The sequence below is a fragment of the Eptatretus burgeri genome, chromosome 8, assembly GCF_056783735.1.
Source record: "Eptatretus burgeri isolate ZD-2024b chromosome 8, Ebu_testis_v1, whole genome shotgun sequence".
Taxonomy (NCBI): Eukaryota; Metazoa; Chordata; class Myxini; order Myxiniformes; family Myxinidae; genus Eptatretus; species Eptatretus burgeri.
In genome coordinates, this window is record NC_140968.1 from 107,420,387 (window position 1) to 107,446,045 (window position 25,659).

The following is a 25,659-nucleotide window of genomic DNA, read 5'->3' on the forward strand; positions in this document are numbered from 1 at the left end:
AGAAAAGACAGGCCAGATGGTCTGGGTCAATGAACGAGGCTTTATTTGTACTTGGATGAATTTGCTTGATTATTAATTATAATGCATCCCTTTGCACAGGCGAGACCTTTGTGTTAACGACCTTATTTCCTCCTACTTCAGAGTGTGCATTATGCTTCCCATTGAGCATATTGCCAGTGGAAGAAAGATATCTCACTTTAGTGGAATTGGACATGTGTTGGTTAATTATCAAGTAAACCATTAAATAGGGAATACACCTGCTTTTCACTGAGTCGTTCAGATCTAAAAGCCAGTGTCATTTTGATGCTTCGTGGATGAATAACCATAATGTAGAGTTTGCAAAATAACCAGGAATCGAAAATATAATGAAGCAGAATACATATGTGAATGCAAAGGTTCTTATGGGATGAAAGGAAACGGGGATCCGACTGTAGTCTGAGTGTCATACCATGATGTACATTTGTCTTCAAACAAGACATTGATTCATCTCGAGTCCAAGTGCCTTTCTGTGGTGGCATCACTCGAACCTCCAGTGGAATAGAACATCACTCCAGTAACTCCAGTCCCTGTGAGAGTTGAATCATTTTTTCATTTACGTGTACACGGAAAGAAAGAAGCGCACAGAGCAACACCAAGATGAGCACCTGTGACCTTCCTTCTCTGAGTACTGTTTCACAATCCAAGCTTCTTTATAGCAAAGATATTTGCATAGAAAGAGGGAAGGAGGGGCATGGGTTAGAGTGTTAGACAAAGAACAGTAGTTGTTATGAGAGCTGACTGACATCTTAATGGCCTGTTACGATGTTTCCCAAGGCTGAAAACATTCCAGCGTAAAGGTGAAAGGTGTGGTGTTCTGATAATGCACAGCTGTATGCAGTATTTTATGACCAAACACAGTATTCTATAGGAATAGGGAGGGCTAACTGACAAAGAAACATTGTGAGAGATGGAGCCCATGGTACAACACTTGACAAGATAGGGATATATATTGGCATGCAACCCCAACTCCCCTGAGCTTTGCAGCTGCGAGCTTATCAGTCAAACATTCCAACCTTCCAGGTTACCAGACGAGTGGGTTTGAAAACACACTTCCATGATTCTTCTTGGTGAAAAACTCCATATATGGTGACAAAACGACTTTAGTTAATTACAATGCTTTGCAATAGACTTTATATCTTTACAAGCATTTAAAAACATACATGAGGAATTGGCTGTCATCACCTTACATGACAGAAAATGGTTGGTGCAGCTTATTATACATTTCACAAGACGGAATTAATTATTTTTCTTCCACAATACCATGATGTACATTTGTGTTCAAACAAGACATTGATTCAACTTCAGTCCCAGTGTCTTACCATGATGCACATTTATATTCACACGAGACATTGATTCAACTTCAGTCCGAGTGTCTTACCATGATGTACATTTGTATTCAATCAAGAAATTGATTCAACTTCAGTCCGAGTGTCTTACCATGATGTACATTTGTATTCACACGAGACATTGATTCAACTTCAGTCCGAGTGTCTTACCATGATGTACATTTGTATTCACACGAGACATTGATTCAACTTCAGTCCGAGTGTCTTACCATGATGGACATTTGTCTTCACACGAGACATTGATTCAACTTCACTCCGAGTGTCTTACCATGATGTACATTTGTCTTCACACGAGACATTGATTCAACTTCACTCCGAGTGTCTTACCATGATGGACATTTGTCTTCACACGAGACATTGATTCAACTTCACTCCGAGTGTCTTACCATGATGTACATTTATATTCACACCAGACATTGATTCAACTTCAGTCCCAGTGTCTTACCATGATGTACATTTGTATTCAATCAAGACATTGATTAAACTTCAGTCCCAGTGTCTTACCATGATGTACATTTATATTCACACGAGACATTGATTCAACTTCAGTCTGAGTTTCTTACCATGATGTACATTTATATTCACACGAGACATTGATTCAACTTCAGTCCCAGTGTCTTACCATGATGTACATTTGTCTTCACACCAGACATTGATTCAACTTCAGTCCCAGTGTCTTACCATGATGTACATTTGTCTTCAATCAAGACATTGATTCAACTTCAGTCCGAGTGTCTTACCATGATGTACATTTGTCTTCACATCAGACATTGATTCAACTTCAGTCTGAGTGTCTTACCATGATGTACATTTATATTCACACGAGACATTGATTCAACTTCAGTCTGAGTTTCTTACCATGATGTACATTTATATTCACACGAGACATTGATTCAACTTCAGTCTGAGTGTCTTACCATGATGTACATTTGTCTTCACACCAGACATTGATTCAACTTCAGTCCCAGTGTCTTACCATGATGTACATTTGTCTTCAATCAAGACATTGATTCAACTTCAGTCCCAGTGTCTTACCATGATGTACATTTGTGTTCACACGAGACATTGATTCAACTTCAGTCCCAGTGTCTTACCACGATGTACATTTGTATTCAATCAAGACATTGATTCAACTTCAGTCCCAGTGTCTTACCATGATGTACATTTGTCTTCACACCAGACATTGATTCAACTTCAGTCCCAGTGTCTTACCATGATGAACATTTGTCTTCATACCAGACATTGATTCAACTTCAGTCCCAGTGTCTTACCATGATGTACATTTATCTTCACACGAGACATTGATTCAACTTCAGTCCCAGTGTCTTACCATGATGTACATTTATCTTCACACGAGACATTGATTCAACTTCAGTCCCAGTGTCTTACCATGATGTACATTTGTATTCACACGAGACATTGATTCAACTTCACTCCGAGTGTCTTACCATGATGAACATTTGTCTTCATACCAGACATTGATTCAACTTCAGTCCCAGTGTCTTACCATGATGTACATTTGTCTTCATACCAGATATTGATTCAACTTCAGTCCCAGTGTCTTACCATGATGTACATTTATCTTCACACGAGACATTGATTCAACTTCAGTCTGAGTGTCTTACCATGATGTACATTTGTATTCACACGAGACATTGATTCAACTTCACTCCGAGTGTCTTACCATGATGTACATTTGTCTTCACACGAGACATTGATTCAACTTCAGTCCCAGTGTCTTACCATGATGTACATTTGTATTCACACGAGACATTGATTCAACTTCAGTCCCAGTGTCTTACGATGATGTACATTTGTCTTCAAAGGAGACATTGATCTTGTTGTTGCACTAATACATACCCTTGCTTGCTAATGTCGGATCGAGTACATATTTCCACCTTGCAATTACCATGATTGTTTCTTTGTGAATTCAATTGGATTTATATTTATTCAAATGAAAAGGAATGGACTGATATCTTTCGTGGCACACTTAGGAATCCTTGCGCATCGTTTTCGAATTCGGTTGTCCCTTTAATCATTGTTTTGTATGAAAGCATCAGTGTGAACATTTACATAACCTCAAGTCCAGAGTACCAACAACCTGTTGGCGTTTTAAAACTCTACCTGCTTCACCTTCATGTGATTAAAACACACCTGTTGCACCTTCATGTGATTAAAAACCACACCTGGTGCACCTTCGTGTGATTAAACAACACACCTGCTGCATCTTCAGGTGATTAAAAACCACACATGTTACACCTTTGTGTGATTAAAAAAACACAAGTGGTACACCTTGACGTGATTATAAAAACACACCTGGTGCACGTCCATGTGATTATAAACACCCGAGGTCCACCTTCGTGTGATTAAAAACAACACCTGGTTCCAAACAATCGAGAGAAGTGTTGGTGATGAGGTTTAAAAAAAAAAAAATCTTCATCAGAATCAAGGGTTTTTCATGGATCATGTAAAAGTCTTGAAGACAAAATCATCAAACTTCAGGCTCTCTCTGCCAATTCAAATGAAGTTTGATCCCGAGCACATCCCGCTGAGCGAGCTCGATGTTTTCTAATGACGTATTAAAACACATTCCCAAGTTTTCTTTCATGACACTCAAACTTTTCCCAGCGCTTCTCTTCGGGAATAAAGGGTTATAAGTAATATAACAGCAATGAGATGTTTACTTCTTGACATGTGCAGTATATTTGGTTTGGTGAACAAAAAAGTTACTTTGATGAAGACAAATCAAAAAAAAGATCCTCACTTCGTTTTACCAACAACATCATACTATAATCCGAGGTGTCTGTCTGTCTGTCTGTCTATCTGTCTGTCAGTTTGTTTGTCTGTAAATCGCCTACAGGTCACAATTCCAAACCGATCATCATGAAACTTTACCAAGTCGTAGAGGTTGTCTCAACTGAGAAACCTATTGATTTTGAGGTCAAAGGTCATTTTGAGGTCAAAGGTCATTTTGAGGTCAAATTTCTAAAATCGTCAATTTTCATCTGATTGACTTGTAAATTAAACAGCAGTTGTGCATTCCTAATTGGGAAACCAACTATTTTTGAGATCAAAAGGTTAAAGGTCAACTCGAGGTCAAACTTCTAAAATCGTCAATTTCAATCCGAAAAAGAATCAATTTTCATCCGATTGACCCGAGCATTGATTAAGATTGTCAATTTTAATCCCAATGGAATGGACAATTTGATGTATCCATGGCAACCATCGGAGAGGGGGGTGGATTTTGCAAGTATCGTGCTGTGCACAACGTCTTTTTCTTGTTATCTTGCTAAAACGAAGTTTTGCAAGATATGTTAGTCAGCTTGTATGTTTTATTTTTTTGTTTTTTTGTTTGTTTGTCTGTCTGTAATCACGTATAAAAAATTCTGCAGAGCACAGTTATCATCGGAAATTTTTGTAACTTCGCATATCAGAGGCCTATAGAGATCCCTTTCAGTGCACAGAATTTTGAAGGTCAAGGTCAAAGGTCAAGGTCACTTTGTCGCAAATCAGGGGAGTCGACGAAACCCTTATTTTTTGAGTAATTTTGATCGGATCGTCTTCAAACTTCATGGGAATATAGTTCATGGTCTGGCGCTCAGCTGATTAATTTTTTGGTGGCGATTGGCCTTGACGTTCATGATTAGCGCCTCAGGTCAAACATATTTGACCCCAAGGTCAAATTTTCAAGTTTTAGGAACCATATGGTGTAGTACCTCAAATTGAACATCTCGATGAGTGCTTTCTTGATATGTCAAGCTTGAGACATTATGACATCATTTTGTGACGTTATGAGGCAAAAGCATATTTTTCATGGTTACTCTGTAGAACGATTCTCATCGGAATCTCTCGTAGGCAGATATTCCTCAAGGAGTTGCTCCTGGTGGATAGCAGCTCTGTTCACCTCAGTGTGACCTTAAAGAAGTCACACGTGGTCACCTTTTGGCAAGATACGGGTCACCCTGCGGGTGACATTGGTTTATTTGTCTGTTTGCCTGTCTGTCTGTGAGTAGGATATCTCAAAAGTTATGTGTGGGTTCGAACAAAACTAGCTGGACATGTTTGGTGTGTCACAAGGATGAATTGGTTCGATTTTGGTGAAGATCTGGATTTGGATACTGCAACTTAAAAAAAAAAAATTGTAGTTTTAATTTTTGATGTTGATTTATATGTTTTGTTTTTTTTTTAATTAGTTATCCCTTGTAAACCAAATATCCTCAGTCTTTGGACTTATTGTTTGGTGTTTGCCATTGAAACCGAAATTATTGTTCGTATTAAATCCTGAGGCTTTTTAGTTTAAATTGAGTGGTATACGTTGAGCACCGATTGCATACGAAACAGAAGGATAATTTGTTGTTGCATTTGCACACTCCTAAGGGTTATGCGTTGAGGGTTGGTAATTGAAACAATTAGGGTCGTAACCTCACTTGCCTGCTTGATTGCCGTGTCATTATGCTGGTGCTCCCGTAACTGTCCCGTTTCTCGGCACGTCCTTCTTTCGCGGCATATCCTCCAACATCCCCTTGTGTCTTACTTCTCTCTTTCACGCTTGTATGATCTCGATAGTTGTTATTCTTGGATTTTCATTAATTAATGTAAATCTGAGCTCCTCGTCACATTCTCCTGTGGGTTGAGAACCTTCTGCTGTGTTCTTGAACTCGTGGACATTCAAGGAAGCCTCTGGGGACATTGCTGTGAGATTTTGTATTAAACATCATGTGAAAAGTGTGTAGTTTGTCTGGGCATAAGATTGCACGGATAGACGGATTCATTTCTACATTTTTCCTACTCGTCTCCACCCTTTAACTTGTATGAATAATTCAGTTGTTCTGGACCCGTTCCTTGAGATCTGCTGGCAGGATAGCTCAAGTGGGAGTGCACACACCTTTATTAGCCAGCTAACCTGGGCTGGATTCTCAAACTGACCATAAAACGTCACAATTGTTTTTATCAACCGAATCTTGCCAAGGGGATGCTAACTGCCATGGGAAACAAAGAAAACTTGACATTTGGGGTATTAGCCCTTCATCGGAGCAAAAGTTAATGAATGGGATAATGCACAAACGTCAGTTTTACTCTGCTTCCCACGACGGTTAGCATACGTTTGCTTCCGATGACGTTCCACATACTTTTGCTTCCCACGACGTTTAGCATGCTTCCGACAACGTTTCGCAAACCTTTGCTCCCATGGCAATTAGCATACCTTTGCTTCCCATGACGTTTAGCATGCTTCTGAAGACGTTTCACATACCTTTGCTTCCCATGGAAATTAGCATACCTTTACTTCCCATGACGTTTAACATGCTTCTGAAGACGTTTCACATACCTTTGCTTCCCATGGCAATTAGCATACCTTTGCTTCCCATGGCAATTACCATATCTTTGCTTCCTACGATGTTTAGCATGCTTTCGACAACGTATTGCATACCTTTGCTTCCCACGACAATTAGCACACCTTTGATTCCCACGACGTTTAACATATCTTTGCTTCCCACTACTGCTTGCATATGTTTGCTTCTGACTGTTTAGCATACCTTTGTCAACCTTCAGTTGATTATTCCGAAACTTTGAGTTTTCCACCAATGCAGACGTATGCTCGGAGGCTGATAAAGTCTGCTCTTGCTGATAAGACTGTCTCTCTGTTTCACAGGCCAGACGCTATCACAAAGTGTGCTGTCCCTTGGCTGGATGTTAATCTGGAAACCCATGTGTGATCATTAGTTATGAGTGCATGTTTAAGATGCCATGGTGTCTTTTGCCAAGATCACATCGAAGTATGCAATCACCCTGAACAAATGTCACCCTAACTACCACTGGGAAGGCAATGGTAAACCAACCAGTCTAATCTATGTCATGATACCAATTTGGCAAATCAGAACCAACCATCAGGCAGAACACCTAACTATCACAAAAATAACCATTCATGGTGATCATAAATGGCCTTGGCTTCTCTCACCAAGTTAGTTGCAGAGATGTCTGTTGTTTGTCACTTTCATAGGAGAAGTAGTTGATTTTTTTTTAGAGATGCCCAATGTCTTGTCACTTACAGAGTAGGAGTGGTTGTTTTTAAGAGATACCTTTTGTTTGTTACTTTTCCACTAGGAGTGGTTGGTCTTTCGAGATGCCTATTGTTTGTCACTTTCACAGTGGGAGTCGTTTTTTCGAAATGCCGATCGTTTGTCACTTTCACAGTTGGAGTATTTGTTTCTTGGAGATGCCAATCATTTGTCACTTTCAAAGTTGGAGTAGTTCTTTGTAAAGATGCCTATTGTTTGATACATTTACAGTAGTAGTAATAGTAGTAGTAGTTGTTGTTTGAGATGCCGATCCTTTGTCACTTTCACAGTGGGAGCCGTTTTTTCGAGATGCCGATTGTTTGTCACTTTCACAGGAGGAGTAATTGATGTTTTTTAGAGATACCAATTGTCACTTTCACAGTTGGAGTAGTTGTTTCTTAGAGATGCCTATTGTTTGTCACTTTTACAGTAGAAGTAGTTGTCTTTTAGAGATGCCTATTGTTTGTCACTTTTACAATAGAATTAGTTGTCTTTTAGAGATGCCTATTATTTGTCACTTTTACAGTAGAAGTAGTTGTCTTTTAGAGATGCCTATTGTTTGTCACTTTTACAGTATAAGTAGTTGTCTTTTGGAGATGCCTATTGTTTGTCACTTTCACAGTGGGAGTTGTTTTTTCGAAATGCCAATCGTTTGTCGCTTTCACAGTTGGAGTATTTGTTTCTTAGAGATGCTGATCATTTATCACTTTCAAAGTTGGAGTAGTTCTCTGTAAAGATGCCAATTGTTTGTCACATTTACAGTTGTCGTAGTAGTTGTTGTTTGAGATTCCGATCCTTTGTCACTTTCACAGAAGTAGTTGATTTTTTTTTTAGAGATGCCCATTGTCTTGTCACTTTCAGAGTAGGAGTAGTTGTTTTTAAGAGATGCCTATTGTTTGTCACTTTCACAGTGGGAGTCGTTTTTTCAAAATGCTGATCGTTTGTCACTTTCACAGTTGGAGTATTTGTTTCTTAGAGATGCCGATCTTTTGTTACTTTCAAAGTTGGAGTAGTTCTTTGTAAAGATGCCTATTGTTTGTCACATTTATAGTAGTAGTAGTAGTAGTAGTAGTAGTAGTAGTAGTAGTAGTAGTAGTAGTAGTAGTAGTAGTAGTAGTAGATGTTGTTTGAGATGCCGATCCTTTGTCACTTTCACAGGAGGAGTGATTGATGTTTTTTAGAGATACCAATTGTCACTTTCACAGTTGGAGTAGTTGTTTCCAAGAGATGCCTATTGTTTGTCACTTTTACAGGAGGAGTAGTTGTCTTTTAGAGATGCCTATTGTTTGTCACTTTTACAGTAGAATTAGTTGTCTTTTAGACATGCCTATTGTTTGTCACTTTTACAGTAGAAATAGTTGTCTTTTAGAGATGCCTATTGTTTGTCACTTTTACAGTAGAAGTAGTTGTTTTTTAGAGATGCCTATTGTTTGTCACTTTTACAGTAGAAGTGGTTGTCTTTTAGAGATGCCTATTGTTTGTCACTTTTACCAAAGGAGTAGTTGTTTCTTAGAGATGCCGATTGTTGTTACTTTCACAGTTGTTCTTTTTTATAGATGCCTATTGTTTGTCACTTTTACTGAAGGAGTAGTTGTTTTTGTGGATCTGTTGTTGGAAAAGGGAATTGTGGAAAAATATCTCATTTGATTAACTTTGCTCATTTTTGTTATAAACTTCCTCATTCATCTATCATTAAATGTGTTTATTGTGACAATACCAATGATGCATGCATCATCCGGACGGACAGTTGGTCCATGGACAGTGAAACGTGATTCTTTTTATTTTTGTTGAACCAACATTTCCACAATGATGTGACTCGTATGGATCATCATAAAGCCAATTAATGATGTTTCAATTTCCATTTAACTCCTTGATGTTGATCCACAGTGTGATCGACCTTATCTCTTTTGAAGTCGTGGAACGGCTCGAACCTCGTCAATAACAAAAAACAGATTTTTTCAATATGAACTCTTCTTATCAACTGAGCGATGTTTCTGTGGATCTTTACAAGCCTTGTCTACAATGATCAGACCAGGTCAGGTATGGGAACATGTGCCAGAGCAGCGCGTTGCTGTGTTCACTTTCTGCCGGTACTCCAGGGGTCTCCGTCTGGCCATCCCCAGGCAGATGCCTGGCCCATCCCCATCTCCTTGAGATGTTGTTCAACCTGCTGCAACCACGAGGCACGTGGTCGGCCCATTGGCCTCCTCCACTCACGAGGAATGTGGTCGGCCCATTGGCCTCCTCCACTCACGAGGCTCCCTCGCTGAGAGAATCTGGTGAGCATGATGAGTGTCAGGAAAATGAGCCACATGTCCACACAGCTGCAGCTGATGCTCACGGACTATGCAGGTAACAAACTTTATTTGAGTCTCTCTCAGCAACCACCCACTGGACACAAAGTCCGACCAGCAAGACCTGGTACCAAAGGAATTAAGTTTCCGTCTCATATCCATATCCCTGGTCTGAGTCCAAGTTGCACATCCATAGAGCAAGACTGGAAGCACCAAGGACCTTAATATTTGGACTTTCATCCTCCCTCACAGGTACCGGCAGCACCACACCCCATGATCCAGTTAATCCATGACTCCTCAGGCCTGACCCAGACGTCTGTTGACCTCTGTCTCACAGCCAGCAGAGACATGAATATCACTGCCAAGGTAAGTGAATCTCTCGGTGACTTCAACATCCTCACCACAAACAGGTACAGACAGGACAGCAGCATCCGAGATGTTATTGAAAGCCTGGATCTTAGTTTTGACCGAGGAAACCTGAAATCCCAGCGGCTCCGACTCCTCATTCAGCACCCTCAGGGCCCCCCAAAAGGACATCTAAAGTCTCCGCAAAGATGACGTCATCATCTGCGAAATCAAGGTCAAAGATCTTAACATTCCCAAACGATGTACAACAGCTTGATCTCTCTGACATCCCCCCCAGAATCCAGTCCATACAAGTGCTGAAAAGTGTGGGGGCCAGTACACACACTTGATGAACTCCAGTAATAACTGGAAATAAGTTGGAGATGATATCACCACATATCACAGCACTCTTTGTACCAGAGGATAGTCAGACATCAGATTGATCAGTTTTGGTGGCACCCCACAAAGACCAAGTTTTGGTCCTCCAGAGGGCATCCCGAGTCACTGAATCAAACACTTTCCAGAGATTAACATAGGCTGCAAGCAACCCCTGCCAAAATTCTCGTCTGAATTCAGTGAGGACCCGAAGAGCAAGGATACGGTCAATCGTTGACCTCTTTGGTGTAAAGCCTGACTGCTCTGGGCACTGTTACCCAAGCAGAAGGTGTCGAACCCTTTCACGAATTATCTGAGCAAAGACCTTGCCCGGCACTGAGAGCAGCCTCAACCTTTGGTAGTTGTTGCAGTCTTGGCGATCACCCTTCCCTTTCCAGAGGGGGACAACAAGGCCCCTCTGCCATTCAGTTGGGAGTTCCAATGCCTGTGTTCCAGGAAGAGCACAGAACTGCATGCAATGACACAACTACAGCATTTGCACCAGCCTTGAGAAGTTTAGCATGGATGCCACAAATCCCAGGAGCTTTATCCCATTTCAAGCGATTCACCACGTCCTGTGTTTTCACAAATGAAGGTGGACCGCAGTTGATTGGAGGGTCAGCAATAGAGATAGTAACACCCATGACATCCAACTGGACAGCTGTTGGATCAGCCTGGTACAGCCGCTCAAAGTAACCGGCCCAGCGGACCTTCACTTCGGAATCCTCTGTCAAGACCCCACCACCCTCTGCTCTTACTGCAGTACACTGAGGGATTGGCTTGGAGGAACACAATGTGCAAATTCCCCTGTAAGCAGGATGAGAATCACTTCCTTCAGGTGATGCTCTACCCTCTCACAGATTCCTTGCACGTAGGCCTCCTCGTCCACCCTTACTACCCGTATAGTTTTACACCTCAGCTCCCTGAACAGCTCAGCTCTGCCATTAAGCCTGGTCCTGCGACTCTGGTCAATGGTAGTCAATGTCCCTTGAAAGACAAAATTCTTCTTCGCCCTTTGGTGAGTTCCAAGACATCCACCGGCAACATCAAGGATGGTGGTCTTGAAGGCACTCCACAACTCTTCAGGACCTCCCAAGACACCCAGACCCCCCAAATCTCCACTCAGCTTGTTTGCAAACTTCTCAGCTACCCTCTCATCCTTGAGCTTGCCAACATCCAGCCGAGGCTAGGATGGTGCCATTCTCCTGGATTTTAGCTGCAACTTCAGAGTTGCTACAACAAGCCTGTGGTCAGTATTGAGGAACAGAGCACTCAGGTAGACCCTGCGGTTATGGATTATCCTCCAGCGACCATCAACGAGCATATGGTCAATATCCTTTGCCACACCACCAGCGTTGGAATACCAAGTCCAGTGGTGAGCCTGTGGGCGCTGAAACCATGAACCAACCACCCGAAGTCCATGACTTCTTGCAAAGTCAAGGAACATGTGCTATTCTGGTTCACAGTTTCAGACCCATCGGGCCCAATAAAAGTCCCATAACCATCCCTATCCGTTCCAGTCTATGCATTGAAATCCCCCAAGACTCGAAGAGTATCTCACCTGGTGCACTGATCAACCATAGACTCGAGTGTGGCAGAGAATGCGTCCTTCATGCTGAGATGACTCACCCCAGTCGAAGCATGTACAGAGACCAGGGAAATGACACCCAAGGGAGTGATCAATCCTTCGTCTCATCATACGCTCGCTCACCAGTGTTACCTCAATTATCATTGGAGTCAGCTTATTGGACACAGCTCCAGCAACTCCTTGGATATCAGAGCAACCAGTCCAACGACAGCAACAACCATCAGTGACCAGTCCAATAGTCGGTGTAACCACCTGCCATGATCTTGCTGCAATCCGGTCTCCGTACCTCAGAGAGTGCTGCAACACCAATGTCCAAACACTTGAGCTCAGATGATAACAGAGACAGATGATCATCGTCTCTTAGAGATAGGACATTTCAGGCACCACCCGAAGGGACCACCGCAGGTTAACCCAAGGAGTCCGCCGTCTGGTGGACGACACCTCAGCACCACTCCAACACACACTTCCGCAATCTGACCCTGGAAGGTTACCCTGTGGTTTCCCTCCCATCAGAGATTGGGGGTCCCTAAGGCTTTGCCCCAATCCCGTCATCTGGTGAGCTTCCCTGCGAAGGGCAGTTGCACAGGAAGTACTCCCACGGAGTGGGTTTCAGATTTAATTTTTGCTTTTGGAATGTTTTGCGAAATGAAGTCTTTTATGGTGGCTGGAGTGCAAATCCCGCCACCAATCTCCTAATAAAAAAGTAACCCAACTGTAGGAGGATGTCTGCAGACACAGTTGGGCACGAGATATGGATGGCCGTTAGCTCACAAGGAGCCAGCCCCTCCACCCTTTGACAGGTTTTGTTTTTAATCCTGCTGGGTGTCCATATCATACACCCTCGGGTGTACTTGTGTTATCATAGTGAATTTGTATATTTATTTGTTTATTTATATACGTATGCTTGAAAAACTAAAGAACAATGAAACTAAATCCAACCAAATTTTGCATGTTGCCTTAGGGTACCTCAAGTATGGTTTCTGTCAGGGTAGCATCTCTGGGGGATGGGGTTTAAAGTTGGGAAAAGACTCCAGTTCTCTGTATGTAAATGTGTAATGTATGGCACCCCCCACTATTGTAGCCAGAATTACAAATCATCTTATATAAAGAAAGTTTGAACAACATTAAGGTGAGCTTGAAATCTGAGAAATAACAATTCGAAATTTACAAAATGTTTAATTTCACTCAATGTAAACGGTGGCAGTTAAAACCAAAGAAAACAACAGAGTTGTGTTCAGTTACCAAGCATCTTGCCATCGCTTGCCAAGCCATCCGTTCCTTATCAACAGTTTCCAATGGAGTGCTTGCTTGAGTGCTTAAGACACTTGTTGAGCACGCTTCAAGAAACTTGGTAACTGAATACACCCCTGAGCTTCACAGCGAAGCAGTGATTTCTTTCATTCCATCATACATAAGCAGCAGGTATGGCTAATGAAAATTGGTCGCAGGATGGCCTACAGTTATGCACACTTGCTGCTCAGCTGTCTCATCTGGGTTCAAATCTTGGTCCAGTTTTAACTCGAATCTTGCTCCAGATATAAACTCTCATCTTGGTGTTTCACATGTAGGGTGAGGAATCAATGTATGTGCTCTATCTGTTTTAAATGCTGATAGTCAAACAAGAAAGCAGCATGTTCTATTTTAAAAGTCTTTGGTATGACTTGGCCGGGGTTCACGTCGACCTCCTCGACGCTCAGACCAATACTCCATCTAAGCCTTGGAACATTCATTTACTGATTTTTTTTTTTTTTTTAAGGAACATTTTCAATGAGCAATTGGCCTGCATCAAGGTTTGTCCAATCCAGCTGGTACATTGTAATGACTTCTGAAATCAGTCCAAAGGAAGAAGATAATATTAAGTTGATCTGTACACAAGGGAACGGCACCTATACATGGTGAAATGGGCCTGGCAGGGTGTCCTCGAGGTACACACACAATCGCCTCTAAGCTGTCCAGCCTGGGTTCAAGTCATCCTTGTGTTTCACAGGCAGGGTGATTCATCAGTGTGTGTGCCATCCCTCGGATGAACGTTAAACTGAGCATCTATCTGCCAACATTAGTTGGTGGACATTAAAGACGTGTCGGAGTCCCGTCTGCCGGCGTGAGTTGAGGGATGTTGAAGATCCCACGGTGTCTAGACTATTCCATGGAGAAGGCAAGCTATTGCCGGTACCCTGGCTAAATTACAAATTTCTGCCCGAACTTTAGTCGAGGTCCAACCCGAACAGCAGGGAAAGAAGGGAATGAATGAAATAGTGAAGGAATCCTAACCCAAAACCTAACCCTAACCCTTTTCCTCACTGTTCCATAATTGTCTCCAATGCTGAAATTATTGATAGTTTTGAAAATTGACTTGAATTTGTTTAACTGGTGAGATCTTCTCAAATTTGTTTCACTGGTGAGATCTTCTCAAATTTGTTTAACTGGTGAGATCTTCTCAAATTTGTTTAACTGGTGAGATCTTCTCAAATTTGTTTAACTGATGAGATCTTCTCAAATTTGTTTAACTGGTGAGATCTTCTCAAATTTGTTTAACTGGTGAGATCTTCTCAAATTTGTTTAACTGGTGAGATCTTGAATATGTCGAACTGGTGAGATCTTCTTGAATATGTCTAACTGGTGAGATCTTCTTGAATTTATCTAACTGGGGAGATCTTCTTGAATTTATCAAACTGGGGAGATCTTGAATTTGTCTAACTGGTGAGTTCTTCGTGTTTAATTTGTCTAACTGGTGAGATCTTGTTGAATTTATCTAACTGGTGAGATCTTCTTGTTTAATTTGTCTAACTGGTAAGGTCTTCTTGAATCTGTCTAACTGGTGAGATCATCTTGAATCTGTCTGACTGGTGAGATCTTCTTGTTTAATTTGTCTAATTTGTGAGTTATTCTTGTTTAATTTGTCTAACTGGTGAGATGTTGAATTTGCCTAACTGGTGAGATCTTCTTGTTTAATTTGTCTAACTGGTGAGTTATTCTTGTTTAATTTGTCTAACTGGTGAGATCTTGTTGAATTTATCTAACTGGTGAGATCTTTTTGCATTTGTTTAACTGGTGAGATCTTCTTGAAGTTGTTTAACTGTAAAGATCGTCTTGAATCTCTCTAACTGGTGAGATGTTCTTGTCTAGCTGGTGAGATATTCTTGTTTAATTTGTCTAACTGGTGAGTTCTTCTTGTTTAATTTGTCTAACTGGTGAGATCTTAAATTTGTCAAACTGGTGAGATCTTCTAGCATTTGTTTAACTGGGGAGATCTTCTTGAATTTGTATAACTGGGGAGATCTTCTTGAACTTGTCTAACTGGTGAGATCTTCTTGAACTTGTCTAACTGGTGAGATCTTCTTGAACTTGTCTAACTGGTGAGATCTTCTTGAATTTGTTGAGCTGGGGAAATCTTGAATATGTTTAACTGTTGAGATCTTCTTGAATATGTCTGACTGGTGAGATCTTGATTTTGTCTAACGGGTGAGATCTTCTTGAATACATCTAACTGGTGGGATCTTATTGAATTTGTCCAACTGGTGAGATTTTCTTGGCCTGAATACAATTTACAGTCATCATCAGTGACACGTGATGTTGTAAACTGGGGAAAGGTCGAGCAATGGTTCTTCTTGTATTGAATTGTGTTTGTGAGCTCGCTTCAGCGACGTGATTGTCGAAGGTCGCCTTTCGTCATGGAGTTTGGAGAAGATATTTATTGATATTTTAATTGTCAGTGATACAGGTATTCTCATTTTTCACTCATGAGAGCTTCACTTTTTCTGCCAATTGAAGTTGTCTGCATTGAGTCATTCCTGGGAGAAAAGTTGGAGCTGGATTTGGACAGGAAGAGTTTTGTAGACATTGATCGCCAATATCTCACCGAACCTGATGGAATGCTATTTCATACTCTCCTCATCGCGGATGTTCTGTGTTAACCTCCAGGAAGGCCTTTCTTGACATGCAATGCCATGTTATGTATGTTGACGGATATTGTGATCATCAACTGCATTGAACGCACTAATCTGACATTTTTATTCTTCAATTTCAGATTCTCTTGAATTACCACCATTTGTAACACGATACACCATTTGTAATAAAATACACCATTTGTAATACGATACACCCTTTGTAACATGATACACCATTTGTAATACGATACACCATTTGTAACATGATACACCATTTGTAATACGATACACCATTTGTAATACGATACACCCTTTGTAATATGATACACCCTTTGTAATAGGATACACCATTTGTAACACCATACACGATTTGTAATACGATACACCATTTGTAATATGATACACCATTTGTCATACGATACACCCTTTGTAACATGATACACCATTTGTAATACGATACACCATTTGTAACATGATGCACCATTTGTAACACGATACACCATTTGTAACACGATACACCATTTGTAACATGATACACCATTTGTAATATGATACACCATTTGTAATACGATACACCCTTTGTAACATGATACACCATTTGTAATACGATACACCCTTTGTAACATGGTACACCATTTGTAATATGATACACCCTTTGTAACATGATACAACACTTGTAATACGATACACCATTTGTAACACGATACACCATTTGTAACATGATACACCATTTGTATTATGGTACAGCATTTGTAACATGATACATCATTTGTAACAAGAAACACCATTTATAACATGATACACCATTTGTACCACTATACACCCTTTGTAACACGATACACCCTTTGTAATATGGCACAGCATTTGTAACATGATACACCATTTGTAACACGAAACACCATTTGTAACGTAATACACCATTTGTAACACGATACACCATTTGTAACACTATACACCCTTTGTAACACGATACACCCTTTGTAATACGATACACCCTTTGTAATATGATACACCCTTTGTAATACGATACACCCTTTGCAATACGATACACCCTTTGTAACACGATACACCCTTTGTAACACGATACACCCTTTGTAACACGATACACCCTTTGTAACACGATACACCCTTTGTAACACGATACACCCTTTGTAACACGATACACCATTTGTAACATGATACACCCTTTGTAACACGATGCACTCTATGTAACACGATACACCCTTTGTAACATGGTACACCCTTTGTAACACGGTCCACCCTTTGTAACACGATACACGCTTTGTAACACGATACACCCTTTGTAACACGATACACCCTTTGTAACACGATACACCCTTTGTAACATGATACACCCTTTGTAACATGGTACACCCTTTGTAACATGGTACACCCTTTGTAACATGGTACACCCTTTGTAACACGATACACCCTTTGTAACACGGTACACCCTTTGTAACACGGTACACCCTTTGTAACACGATACACCCTTTGTAACACGATACATCCTTTGTAACACGATACACCCTTTGTAACACGATGCACCCTTTGTAACACGATACACCCTTTGTAACACGATACACCCTTTGTAACATGATACACCCTTTGTAACATGGTACACCCTTTGTAACATGATACACCCTTTGTAACACGGTACACCCTTTGTAACACGATACACCCTTTGTAACATGGTACACCCTTTGTAACACGATACACCCTTTGTAACACGATACACCCTTTGTAAAATGATACATCCTTTGTAAAATGATACATCCTTTGTAACTTGATACACCCTTTGTAACACGATACACCCTTTGTAACACAATACACCCTTTGTAACGCGATACACCCTTTGTAACACGATACACCCTTTGTAACACGATACACCCTTTGTAACACGATACACCCTTTGTAACACGATACACCCTTTGTAACACGATACACCCTATGTAACACGATACACCCTTTGTAACACGATACACCCTTTGTAACACGATGCACCCTTTGTAACACGATGCACCCTTTGTAACACGATGCACCCTTTGTAACACGATGCACCCTTTGTAACACGATAACCCTTTGTAACACGATACACCCTTTGTAACACGATACACCCTTTGTAACACGATGCACCCTATGTAACACGATACACCCTTTGTAACACGGTACACCCTTTGTAACACAGTACACCCTTTGTAACATGGTACACCCTTTGTAACATGGTACACCCTTTGTAACACGGTACACCCTTTGTAACACGATACACCCTTTGTAACACGATGCACCCTTTGTAACACGATGCACGCTTTGTAACACGATACACCCTTTGTAACATGGTCCACCCTTTGTAACACGATCCACCCTTTGTAACACGATACACCCTTTGTAACACGATACACCCTTTGTAACATGATACACCCTTTGTAACTTGATACACCCTTTGTAACTTGATACACCCTTTGTAACACGATACACCCTTTGTAACACGGTACACCCTTTGTAACATGGTACACCCTTTGTAACATGGTACACCCTTTGTAACACGGTACACCCTTTGTAACATGATACGATACACCCTTTGTAACACGATACACCCTTTGTAACACGATACACTCTTTGTCACACGATACACCCTTTGTCACACGATACACCCTTTGTAACACGATACACCCTTTGTAACACGATACATCCTTTGTAACACGATACACCCTTTGTAACACGGTACACCCTTTGTAACATGGTACACCCTTTGTAACACGGTACACCCTTTGTAACATGATACGATACACCCTTTGTAACACGATACACCCTTTGTAACACGATACACTCTTTGTCACACGATACACCCTTTGTCACACGATACACCCTTTGTAACACGATACACCCTTTGTAACACGATACATCCTTTGCAACACGATACACCCTTTGTGACATGATACACCCTTTGTAACATGATACACCCTTTGTAACATGATACACCCTTTGTAACATGATACACCCTTTGTAACACGATACACTCTTTGTCACACGATACACTCTTTGTCACACGATACACCCTTTGTCACACGATACACCCTTTGTAACACGATACAGTCTTTGTCACACGATACACCCTTTGTGACATGATACACCCTTTGTAACATGATACACCCTTTGTAACATGATACACCCTTTGTAACATGATACACCCTTTGTAACACGAAACACTCTTTGTCACACGATACATCCTTTGCAACACGATACACCCTTTGTAACACGGTACACCCTTTGTAACACGATACACCCTTTGTAACACGATACACCCTTTGTAAAATGATACATCCTTTGTAAAATGATACATCCTTTGTAACTTGATACACCCTTTGTAACACGATACACCCTTTGTAACACAATACACCCTTTGTAACGCGATACACCCTTTGTAACACGATACACCCTTTGTAACACGATACACCCTTTGTAACACGATACACCCTTTGTAACACGATACACCCTATGTAACACGATACACCCTTTGTAACACGATACACCCTTTGTAACACGATACACCCTTTGTAACACGATACACCATTTGTAACACGATGCACCCTTTGTAACACGATGCACCCTTTGTAACACGATGCACCCTTTGTAACACGATGCACCCTTTGTAACACGATAACCCTTTGTAACAGGATACACCCTTTGTAACACGATGCACCCTATGTAACACAATACACCCTTTGTAACACGGTACACCCTTTGTAACACGGTACACCCTTTGTAACATGGTACACCCTTTGTAACATGGTACACCCTTTGTAACACGGTACACCCTTTGTAACACGATACACCCTTTGTAACACGATGCACCCTTTGTAACACGATGCACGCTTTGTAACATGATACACCCTTTGTAACATGGTCCACCCTTTGTAACACGATCCACCCTTTGTAACACGATACACCCTTTGTAACATGATACACCCTCTGTAACTTGATACACCCTTTGTAACACGATACACCCTTTGTAACATGGTACACCCTTTGTAACACGGTACACCCTTTGTAACATGGTACACCCTTTGTAACACGGTACACCCTTTGTAATATGATACGATACACCCTTTGTAACACGATACACCCTTTGTAACACGATACACTATTTGTCACACGATACACCCTTTGTCACACGATACACCCTTTGTAACACGATACACCCTTTGTGACATGATACACCCTTTGTAACATGATACACCCTTTGTAACATGATACACCCTTTGTAACATGATACACCCTTTGTAACACGATACACCCTTTGTCACACGATACACCCTTTGTAACACGATACACCCTTTGTAACACGATACATCCTTTGTAACACGATACACCCTTTGTGACATGATACACCCTTTGTAACATGATACACCCTTTGTAACATGATACACCCTTTGTAACATGATACACCCTTTGTAACATGATACACCCTTTGTAACACGATACACTCTTTGTCACACGATACACTCTTTGTCACACGATACACCCTTTGTCACACGATACACCCTTTGTAACACGATACAGTCTTTGTCACACGATACACCCTTTGTGACATGATACACCCTTTGTAACATGATACACCCTTTGTAACATGATACACCCTTTGTAACATGATACACCCTTTGTAACACGAAACACTCTTTGTCACACGATACATCCTTTGCAACACGATACACCCTTTGTAACACGGTACACCCTTTGTAACACGATACACCCTTTGTAACACGATACACCCTTTGTAAAATGATACATCCTTTGTAAAATGATACATCCTTTGTAACTTGATACACCCTTTGTAACACGATACACCCTTTGTAACACAATACACCCTTTGTAACGCGATACACCCTTTGTAACACGATACACCCTTTGTAACACGATACACCCTTTGTAACACGATACACCATTTGTAACACGATGCACCCTTTGTAACACGATGCACCCTTTGTAACACGATGCACCCTTTGTAACACGATAACCCTTTGTAACACGATACACCCTTTGTAACAGGATACACCCTTTGTAACACGATGCACCCTATGTAACACAATACACCCTTTGTAACACGGTACACCCTTTGTAACACGGTACACCCTTTGTAACATGGTACACCCTTTGTAACATGGTACACCCTTTGTAACACGGTACACCCTTTGTAACACGATACACCCTTTGTAACACGATGCACCCTTTGTAACACGATGCACGCTTTGTAACACGATGCACCCTTTGTAACATGGTCCACCCTTTGTAACACGATCCACCCTTTGTAACACGATACACCCTTTGTAACATGATACACCCTCTGTAACTTGATACACCCTTTGTAACACGATACACCCTTTGTAACATGGTACACCCTTTGTAACACGGTACACCCTTTGTAACATGGTACACCCTTTGTAACACGGTACACCCTTTGTAATATGATACGATACACCCTTTGTAACACGATACACCCTTTGTAACACGATACACTATTTGTCACACGATACACCCTTTGTCACACGATACACCCTTTGTAACACGATACACCCTTTGTAACACGATACACCCTTTGTGACATGATACACCCTTTGTAACATGATACACCCTTTGTAACATGATACACCCTTTGTAACATGATACACCCTTTGTAACACGATACACTCTTTGTCACACGATACACTCTTTGTCACACGATACACCCTTTGTCACACGATACACCCTTTGTAACACGATACAGTCTTTGTCACACGATACACCCTTTGTGACACGATACACCCTTTGTTACATGATACACCCTTTGTAACATGATACACCCTTTGTAACATGATACACCCTTTGTAACATGATACACCCTTTGTAACACGATACACTCTTTGTCACACGATACACTCTTTGTCACACGATACACCCTTTGTCACACGATACACCCTTTGTAACACGATACAGTCTTTGTCACACGATACACCCTTTGTGACATGATACACCCTTTGTAACATGATACACCCTTTGTAACATGATACACCCTTTGTAACATGATACACCCTTTGTAACACGAAACACTCTTTGTCACACGATACACCCTTTGTAACACGATACACCCTTTGTAACACAATACATCCTTTGTAACACGATACACCCTTTGTGACATGATACACCCTTTGTGACACGATACACCCTTTGTGACATGATACACCCTTTGTGACACGATACACCCTTTGTAACACAATACATCCTTTGTAACACGATACACCCTTTGTGACACGATACACCCTTTGTGACACGATACACCCTTTGTGACATGATACACCCTTTGTAACATGATACACCCTTTGTAACATGATACACCCTTTGTAACATGATACATCCTTTGTAACACGATACACCCTTTGTAACACAGTCCTTTGGTGTACAGTACAAAGACGAGGAAACTGCAGTTGTTTACCTCTTGACATGATGACCTTTTTTTTTCTTCTGGAAATATTGGTTTGCCGATGCCTTTCTTATTCAGTCTCATTTTCTTGTCCAGGTGTTTATAGGAAACGGCAACGCTGAGGCTGTCGTTCGACAGCAGTTTCCCCAGCCCATACGTCTCCGCTTTCTTCGGCTTATTCCGCTCGCTTGGGCTCCGCACGGCCGTGTGGGTTTGCGTCTTGAACTTTATGGCTGCCCCGATGGTAAGACCCACTCTACACATCTCATGACATGGTAATCTCATGCAGTCACATCGATTACGTCACGGAAATAAATGTAGGGTTAGTTAGTTTGCCTAACATGCTGACCATGACTGATGTATCTACATTGTGCCTTCAACATGATGGGGATAGCACTGTAATAAAGCTTTCTATTGGTTAACATAAGGATAACATCTTTCCATGAGTGACTGTGCTTTGGCCCCAGAGTAAGGAGGTATATGAAACAATAACTGCAAAAAGAAATCATAAATGTGAGCTCGGTATTTCATTCTCAGGAGACACAAAGAAAAAAAAAATCTCTTTGATTTGCGATTCAAAATAGTTTCACTTTTTCATGGAAACATGTGAAACTTTAAAGTGAAATAGTATGTCATGTTCAACTCCTTGAAATGCCAGATGAAACGTCACACCATACATGCAATTCACATCACATGACTGTGTGCTTTGTAGGGAATATGCTATGTGTTGAATATCCATGGAATTGGTGATATAATGATGAGATGACGTTCAAGAGTTTAAATCAGAAGGAATGATGGGTGAGGTGGTGTGTGGAGTGAGTTCCATATTATAATCTGTGAGATAATTATAAATATATAAAACAGTTTCATATATCAAAATGAAAATAAAATATATAATCATTGTATTGTCCACTTCAATCAAATTGTACATTGCATGTGTGTTTTGTTTCTCTTGCTGTTTCTCGGTATTCTTCTGTGTTATGGTTTATTTCAGTCTCCCAAAGTAGGAGCTATCGACAGAATATGAGATTATTTTGAAGAAAAAAAGGGAGAAGGTGAATAGAAAATCAAGGAGGGCGAGGAAGTGGTTGAAATGAAGGTTATTGGACATAGAAGAATCAAAGGGGAGAATAATAAGGAAGGTTAGATGGAGATAGAGCAAATAAAATGGTAAAGAGGGAATGTTGGGTAAAAGAGGGTTAAAAATGGTAGGATTTTTCATAACGGTGGTTATCTCTGCACATATCCAGACGGTGGTTATCTCCTCATGTACCCAGACAGTGATTATCTCCGCACATATCCAGACAGTGCTTATCTATGTATGTATCCGGATGGTGGTTATCTCCATACATGTCTGGATGGTGGTTATGTCCAGGCGGTGTTTGTCTCTGGACGTGTCCAGGTGGTGTTTTCATCGGGATATCTAGGCTTCGGATGCATCCAGGCAATGTTTGTCTCTGGATGTGTCTGGGCGATGTTTGGATCCGGACGAATGTTTGTCTCCGGACATGTCTGGGTGGTGTTTGTTCCTGGACAGCTTGGCTTCAGACGCGTCCAGGCGGTGTTTGTCTCTGGACGGTGCTTATCTCCAGATGGGTCCGGGCAGTGTTTTTTTCCGGATGGTATTTATCTCTGGACATGTCCGGGCAATGTTTGTCGATGGGCGGTATTTATATTATGACCGGAAGAAAATGGATTTGAGTTATTATTTTGTTTCCATCTTCACTGTTATTCTACGCACAGGCATTTTGATGAGACAGTGTGAATCATTATAAATGCTCCACCACACATCTGCTTTCCCTTCCTCTCACCTCACGCTGCCTTCCCTTCCCCTACCCCTCCTCACTCTCCCACCCTCCTTGCTCCCCCACCCCTTCTCTCTCTTTCTACTTTGACCTTCTATCTCTATCTCTATCTCTATCTCTATCTCTATCTCTATCTCTATCTCTATCTCTATCTCTATCTCTATCTCTATCTCTATCTCTATCTCTATCTCTATCTCTCTCTCTCTCTCTCTCTCTCTCTCTCTCTCTCTCTCTCTCTCTCTCTCTCTCTCTCTCTCTCTCTCTCTCTCTCTCTCTCTCTCTCTCTCTCCAATCCTTCCCTCTCTCCCCCTCTTTCTACCCCCGCTTAATTTTCCCGTCAATGAAGCGACAGGTGGTATTTGCTTGTCTATACTACAGTAGTCCTTTTGCCACCCGTATATGTTCTGTACTCAACCTTGTTGTAATGAGAAGTGTATTGTTTTTGATGGTTTCGTACTCACATGGGTCTATAGAGAAAATTTGGCTTGGTTGCCGAAGCGACAACCTTGGGGAACTCCGCTAATTTGCATAAATCCAAGATGGCCAACACGGACGGGGGTGGAATATAACTTTTCAACCAATTAACTTACAATCACGTGTGATACCTCTGTTCTGTATAATTTTGACCTGAGGAATCGATTTCTGAGGTCACATTTGTGATTTGGGGTCAATTCAGGGTCAAAGGTGAAGTTCTGGGTCTTTTTCGGCCAAAAATGAAAGAAAATAATAATAATGACATTTTCAGAGTGATGGTGGTCAAGCGTTTATTCAGCAACGTCGATCACTCCCATTCATCATCAGAGCCGAATGCAAGATCAAGATGTTCAGTTTCCTCATCATCTTCCACATCTGCTTCTCCTTCCTCTTCCATTTCATCTTGGTCTTCGTCTCCTGTCTTGAACGGGTTGAAGCAGGCGTCACGACAAACACAAGCGCAATACACAGTGCATGATATCTTTCCATGGTGACAGCTGCAACGTTCAGTGCCGCACGCCTTCACCACCGCTTTACAGCCGCACCACACTACATCCATGAGATCTTGGGGTCCTGGGGGCTGATCGGAAGTTGCTGGTACTGGGGTGCCATCTTTTATTTCCCACCCATACTTCGTGATGTCAAGTTCAGGTGGAGCCTGCTGGTCAGCAGATTTTGTATGTGGTGTCAGTCAGCAGATCCAAGTATGGTCTGCATCCCTGGCTTTGTGCGGCCATACTCCAGCATACCTGCAGGATGAGGTTGCTGGAATTCATGTGAGAGGACATGGGTAGTGCGTTGACCATTGGGTGTGAATACCTGGAGATCAAAGTTGTCAAACCACGCGAAGATGGCGCCGACGGTTCTACACAACCCCATGAACTGGTGGAGAACCTGTGCATTGTCACCGAGTAGACGAGCGGCCAATTTTCGGAATCTCAGGGCCTCATCGTACGAGGTCGTGAAGCCTTGTTCATGAAGGGGTTTGAGAAGTTC

The 25,659-nt window shown here is 41.4% G+C and overlaps 1 protein-coding gene across 1 annotated transcript in view; it reads left to right on the forward strand.

Annotated features, from left to right (window-relative positions):
- Positions 1 to 25,659, forward strand: part of LOC147022502 (contactin-associated protein-like 5) — a 774,700-nt gene that overhangs the window by 296,475 nt on the left and 452,566 nt on the right. The window contains exon 4 of the mRNA XM_085893466.1: positions 22,481 to 22,628. Within this exon, the coding sequence (XP_085749592.1) occupies positions 22,481 to 22,628 (148 nt within the window). The remainder of the gene's footprint in view (positions 1 to 22,480; positions 22,629 to 25,659) is intronic.